Below are 6,265 nucleotides of genomic sequence, written 5' to 3'. Positions count from 1 at the left end.
CGTGCACTGAGGCTTGGAGCCTGGAAGGACTTCTAGCCCAGGTACTGGGGACAGCCTCGTGACCTCCCTGGCCTCTGGCCCACAGGAAGCCTGTGAGCGCAGCCTGGCAGAGATGGAGTCCTCACACCAGCAGGTGATGGAGCAGCTGCAGCGGCACCATGAGAGAGAGCTACAGCGGCTGCAGCAAGAGAAGGAATGGCTACTAGCCGAGGAGACGGCGGCTACAGCCTCAGGTGAGGACCAAGGATGCACCATGGGCAGGGCCTGTGCTTCCACATTGAGCTGGGAAGCCCCTTGAGGAAGGATTTGGGGTAAGAAGTCAGTAGGGGTTGGAAGCCCCAGGAGTGATCTGTGGTCCAGCTTGAACAGGGGAAAGTGAGGCAGTAAAAGACCTCCCCTCCCATGGGTTGGGACTTTGCTTCCTTGAGTTCTAGAGACATTGAGGGGTACCTCAAGCCACATACTACTTCCATGTAGGGGATCGACACTGATCTGCTACAGTCAGTTTTGGCAGACTGTCACCTGCCTAGGTACTCGGGTTAGACCCTGGGATGTTCAAAGAATGGTCGTGACCTTTGCTGTACTGGCAGTGTGTACCTCTCTGTGCCCACACACTCCTCACGGGAGCACCCTGCGTGTTTATGGTATCCAGGGAGTAGGGAAGCTGGACCTCAGAGAGGTTAGTGATTGTCCAGATGGCCCAGCTTGGAAATGACAGGGCAGTGCTTTGAGCCTAGAGTAGCGACTCTGATTGCAAAGCTGGGCTCTAAACAGCCTCACTCCTCCCAAACCAAAAACAGGAAACACCCGAGACGGACAAATTCCATCCCCTCCTCTGTCTACTGCACACCTGCTGTGTGTGCATGGCATATCCTGGGCAGCCCCTCTGACTTTGTAGAGTCATGAGTGAGGTCATGTGACCTGGAGCTTGCATCCTGCCGATACTGGCCAAGTGTTTCCGGCAGTCAAGTCTACATGGTCATTTCTGCCAGCCTTGGGCCATGTTCATGTTTTAGGGCAGGCAGCCTAGAGTAGCCACCCCTCCCCACCAGGATGCAGGCATTGCCCAGTGATCCAGCCCCAAAGTTTCCACAGTGAACTTGAACTTGCTGCAAGTGATGCTGTGTTGAATAGCAGACCACCAACAGCCTTGTGTCCTGAGCAGCAGGGACTGCCATTGAGGAGGAATGAGATCCTCCCAATGTTCACAGGTGTTGCATTTTGGAATTGTGGATAAACTTAAGGCTGGAGGCTTGTGTACTCCTTACCCCACCCTGTGCAGTATGGGAAAATGCTGGGTTCTCGGCAGCTCCCCGTTAGAAGCAGCCAGCAGGAGCCAGCACTTGGGCCTTACTCTTCTTGGCTGGCCTTGCTCTACTCACCTCTGGAGAAGGAAAAACCATGGTTAAGCACCTTCCAGAAAGGGTCCTGAGGCAGAGGATTGAGTCAGAGTTACACAGCTTTGTAGTGACCACCGGCCAGGCAGGGCAGATAGGCCTTGAAGGATGGCCTCCAGGCTATGGGGATGGTGCGAAGCACTGTGCAAGGCTAGCCAGAGAATGCTGGTAGGAGGTGTCAGTGGTTAGATACTGACATGTCACCCCAGGGGAACCCCTCCCACAGGATTAGTTCAAGCAGGACCCAGAGGGTTGACCCACTCACACAAAGCCACTGGGTTCAGGACACAGCTTCTGCCCTGTCTGCACCAGTACAAATGGAATTGTACGGATCCCCTTCCAACCTTTCCTTTGCCTGTCTGTTCTGCTCCTAGCCATTGAAGCCATGAAGAAGGCATATCAAGAAGAGCTGAGTCGGGAGCTGAGCAAAACACAGAGTCTCCAGCAGGGTCCAGATGGCCTTCGGAAGCAACACCAGTAAGACAGCAGCAGGGTCTGGGGTGGGTCTGCCTCTGCGCCAGGAGCACCACTCGCCCTGATAAATGTGACTGGGGATTTGCTCACGGCCCTGGGCAGAGGGTGCATGGGTTGTTGGTGCCCAGGTCCTGGCCTCTGTGCCCCTTTAATGTGTCTCCTAGAGCTGGGTTGCAGTGTTGCCCTTGGCCGCTAGGGTGCCTCCCTACCTCAGCACAGTCCAGGTGCCTGGGCTATGGTGGTGTGAGAGGTAGTCCCTGAACTCACCCTCTCACAGAGAAAGGAGGAAATGTTACTAGCCCACAGCCACAGTGGGCTGAGTTCAAAACCACAAGGTACCTAGAACCAACAATGCTGAGACATGACTCCAGGCCAAGCAGCGTCAAGAGAGCCCGCAAGGTCCATCTCTGTCTCATCCTGTGCTGGCTAGGTTGGACATGGAGGCACTGAAGCAGGAGCTTCAGGTGCTGTCTGAGAGGTACTCCCAGAAGTGCCTAGAGATCGGGGCCCTGACACAGCAGGCGGAGGAGCGAGAGCACACCCTGAGGCGCTGCCAGCAAGAGGGCCAGGAGCTGCTGCGCCACAACCAGGTAGGCTGGGCCCTGGGAGGCTATGAGTAGGCAGTGAGGGGCTGGTATCCCCCCCCTGACCATTCTGTTCTCTCAGGAACTACACGCCCACCTGTCAGAGGAAATCGATCGTCTGCGCAGCTTCATCGCCTCACAGGGCACGGGCAACAGCTGTGGGCGCAGCAATGCGAGGAGCTCCTGTGAGCTGGAGGTAGACGTCCTCCCCTCCCCTCCCCTCCCCTCTTTTGCCTTGTGCCAGGCAACCCTGGCTCTGGGACCTGTGTGGAAGCTCCCTAGCAGGCTGGGTGTCACCTGCAGGTATCACTCAAAATTCCTGGGTCTTCCAGGCTAAGTCAGAATTCTAGACTCTGATCTGATCTTGTCATCTACCTGCTATGTGACCATGCTCACCCTGCTTTTGTGAGTCCCAGTGACTTAAATATAAAACAGTTAACATGTTGGGCATAGTGGCACACACCTGTAATCCCAGGACTCCAGGAGCAGAGACAGGCAGGTCTCTGTGAGTTCAAGGCCAGCATGGTCTACAAAGATAATTTCAGGACAGCCAGGGATACACAGAGAAACTCTGTCTCAAAAGACCAAAAATAAATTAGAAAATTAAAAAAAAAAATCTAAGGTGGCAAGGGCAGCATTCTGCTTTCAGGGGGAGTTGAAAGGAAAAAGTGAGGGATTCCAGGATCCCTTTTTGTTTCATTTCTTAGCAAACATGTAAGGCAGTGGTTCCCAGCCTTCCTACTGCTATAACCCTTTAACACAGCTCCTCATGCTGGGCTTGGTGGTTAATCGAGTTCCAGGGCAGTCAGAGAAACAATGTCTTAAAAAAAAAAAAAAATGAAACAAAACCCAGAACAGTACCTAATGTTGTGGGGACCCCCAACCATAAAATTATTTTCATTGCTACTTCATAACTATAATTTTGCTACTGTTAGGAATTGTAATGAAAATATCTGCTATGTAGGACAGTCTTAGGCTGCCCCTGTGACAGGGTCATTCAACCCTCAAAGGGGTCGTGACCCACAGGTTGAGAGCCGATGCTCTGAGGTTGTCTCTGTGCCTAGAAGGTCTAAGCCCTTTGAGTGTTCCCTTCTGTCAAGCTCATTAGTCAAGCCCTGTTACTGTCTGCATTAAATCGATGGAGGAACAGGAATTAATGACCTTCCTGAAGGTCACACGGCTATTGGTGTGAAAGCTGGGTCTGGAGCCAGGCAGTAGATCACCAGTCTGACGTTTAAGGCTTTCCTGCCCCGCTGAGCTTATGTACCCCCACATGTCAATAGCACGGCCCCTCAGAGTTCAGTGGGGGTGCTCCTGCGGTAGACATATGGCTACAGTTGTAGCTGGGCCACAACACAGTCTCCTGTCCACCCCCTCGACCGTAGCACCCAAGCCCGGCACTGTGTCCAGCTGCCGCTGAGTTGCAGGGAGAGTCCCACTCACAATATACATGGGTTAAGAGTGAGGAAAAGGACAGCAGAGGCACAGGACCTCCTGGGGCAGTAGGCTGTAGGATGCAGGGGCTCTCAGTGAGGGTGCAGGCTGCACAGGGAACCTTGAGTCACCGAGGTGCCAGGCTGCAGGGCAGTGTGGATCTGGTCGCCTTGGCCCAGGTCCCTGGCTCAGCCTGGCACATGTGTCCCTAGGTGCTACTGCGAGTCAAGGAGAATGAACTCCAGTACCTGAAAAAGGAGGTGCAGTGCCTCCGGGATGAGCTCCAGGTGATGCACAAGGTAGGCAGCGGCGGGAGTGAGGGCTGGGGGTCCTCCAGGTGCCTGCCCGCACCATCCACTCTGGGCCTTATCCTCCCCTTGGGCCTGCCACATAGGTCTCACCATCCCATTACAGACTAGCAGGAGAAGGGAGAAGGGTGTGACTCACCCAAGGTCACACGCTTTTGGGCATTCAGGGTTGTTTGACTTTATTATTATTGAACACCTGCTGGGTGCCAGGAATAAGCAGAACAGAACAGGTCACTACCCCAGCCTGCCTGTGGGTTCACTCCAAGTGTTGCTAGATTGGGATGCCCATCCAGTTCTGTATAGCCATTGGCTCATTCCTGCCCTCATCGAGTCATGGATGTATGTATGAGCCAGCAGTACCCTGGCTGTGCTTGGAGACTCGGCAGAGAAAAGTCATTGAAAGACCAAAGCCCCTGGCCACGCCCTCCTAGGGCTCATCCTGCCACTCATTGTGACCGTGGGCAAAGGCTACACCTCTCAGGGCCCTAACTGCTACTCCTCTAATGGGACAAGGAAGGACAATGAAGTCCCCATCACTGGGGGAACCTGGCCTTCTGTGCTACCAGCAGGGGGCAAGGTGGGTGTGTAGCAGAGCTCAGGACCTGCAGCTCCAACCCTCAGTGCTTGCTTGGTGGCCCTAGGACAAGCGCTTCACAGGGAAGTACCAGGATGTGTATGTGGAGCTGAACCACATCAAGACACGCTCGGAGCGCGAGATCGAGCAGCTGAAGGAGCACCTGCGCCTGGCCATGGCTGCCCTGCAGGAGAAGGAGGCTGTGAGAAACAGCTTGGCTGAGTAGAGGTGAGTAGGGACCTGCAGTTAAATGTGTGGTCACTTACATGCAGCTTAACGGGCCAGGGAAAGGAAATGCTGAAAGTGGCACATTGTGGTACTGGCTCCAAAGGGTTGTTGTGGCCCTACGACAGTTCAGAGTGTGCTATGTCAGCCTGTGCATGTTCGTCCCCAGGTGATGACACATGGCTGGGTCAGGACCCCACAGCCCTGCATCTTAGCCACTGTCATGTTCACCGCCCTCAGTCTGCCTTTCAATGGGCTAGTGGGGACCCTGGGTGCATTCCGAGCTCCGCACTACAGCCAGCGCTGACCATAGAGCCCTAGAGATGCCCTCCTCTAGGGGGCTTGAAATGCTGCCATGTGATAGATATAAGATATGATATTATATATGATGTGTAATATGATGTGACATGACATGGCCTGTCTGCCTCTTCATCCTGACCAGACTAGACTTCCTAAGGCTCATCAGTAAGGCCACCCCAAGCCATGTGCAGAGCAGCTTCAGGGCCAGCAACCATGGGCAGTTTTGCCTGTACTTTGGTTTGGCCCACGCTGTCAGGCCAGAGTCTGAGGCCCGCCTTCCCAGTGCTCAGGAATCGCTCTTGCCTTCCAGGTCCCTGTGGTTCAGCTCAGCTGAGAACCTTCCGGCCCCAGGGGACCAGCCACCCTCCTCCTCTACAGAAGTCAGAAGCCAAGCTTTCTCCCCACCCTGAGTCACATGTGCACACACCTGCCACACACACACACATGCACACACACGTGCATGCACACACACGTGCACACACACATACACATGCACACACGTGTACATACACACATACACACTCACACCTGCCACACACACGTGCACATACACACACGTACACACACACGTGCGCGCACACACACACATGTACACACACACACTGCGGATCTGAGCTCGTCCCTCGCACTGGGTCTTACCTTGCACCTTCTTCAGGATTTTATATGTGAAGAGATTTTTATATAGAACTTTGCCTTTTTTTTTTTTCTAAAACACTTTAAACTTTTTTAAAAGGCATATCTCTTGGTGGTGTGTGCCTCTAGCACTGGCTCCTGTCCCTTCCAGTCCCCTGCTTGGGCCTCCTTCCTACCCTGGGCATCTTGCAAAGGCCCAAGCAGGGCCAGGGTGAGTTGCCCAGAGGGAAGAGACCAGGAGCAGCCCACTCTTCCTGCCCTACCTCTGCTAACTACTTCTGCCCTGGCCAGGTCCACACCATGGCCTCTGGACTGGGGAACGAGTGGACAGAGAGA

The 6,265-nt window shown here is 54.2% G+C and overlaps 1 protein-coding gene across 1 annotated transcript in view; it reads left to right on the top strand.

Moving 5' to 3' along the window:
• Triobp (TRIO and F-actin binding protein) overlaps positions 1 to 5,773 on the top strand; it is a 22,764-nt gene extending 16,991 nt beyond the window's left edge. Inside the window, exons 8-14 of the mRNA XM_005354220.2 lie at positions 86 to 233; positions 1,772 to 1,874; positions 2,302 to 2,461; positions 2,538 to 2,651; positions 4,102 to 4,188; positions 4,839 to 4,999; positions 5,607 to 5,773. Coding sequence (XP_005354277.1) covers positions 86 to 233; positions 1,772 to 1,874; positions 2,302 to 2,461; positions 2,538 to 2,651; positions 4,102 to 4,188; positions 4,839 to 4,997 — 771 coding nt within the window. The 3' untranslated portion in view covers positions 4,998 to 4,999; positions 5,607 to 5,773. The remainder of the gene's footprint in view (positions 1 to 85; positions 234 to 1,771; positions 1,875 to 2,301; positions 2,462 to 2,537; positions 2,652 to 4,101; positions 4,189 to 4,838; positions 5,000 to 5,606) is intronic.
• Positions 5,774 to 6,265: the final 492 nt, after the last annotated feature.

This window comes from Microtus ochrogaster, chromosome 15 (genome assembly GCF_000317375.1).
Source record: "Microtus ochrogaster isolate Prairie Vole_2 chromosome 15, MicOch1.0, whole genome shotgun sequence".
Classification (NCBI taxonomy): domain Eukaryota; kingdom Metazoa; phylum Chordata; class Mammalia; order Rodentia; family Cricetidae; genus Microtus; species Microtus ochrogaster.
The sequence above is the reverse complement of the archived record's forward strand: the minus strand, read 5'-3'. Positions and strand labels throughout refer to the sequence as shown.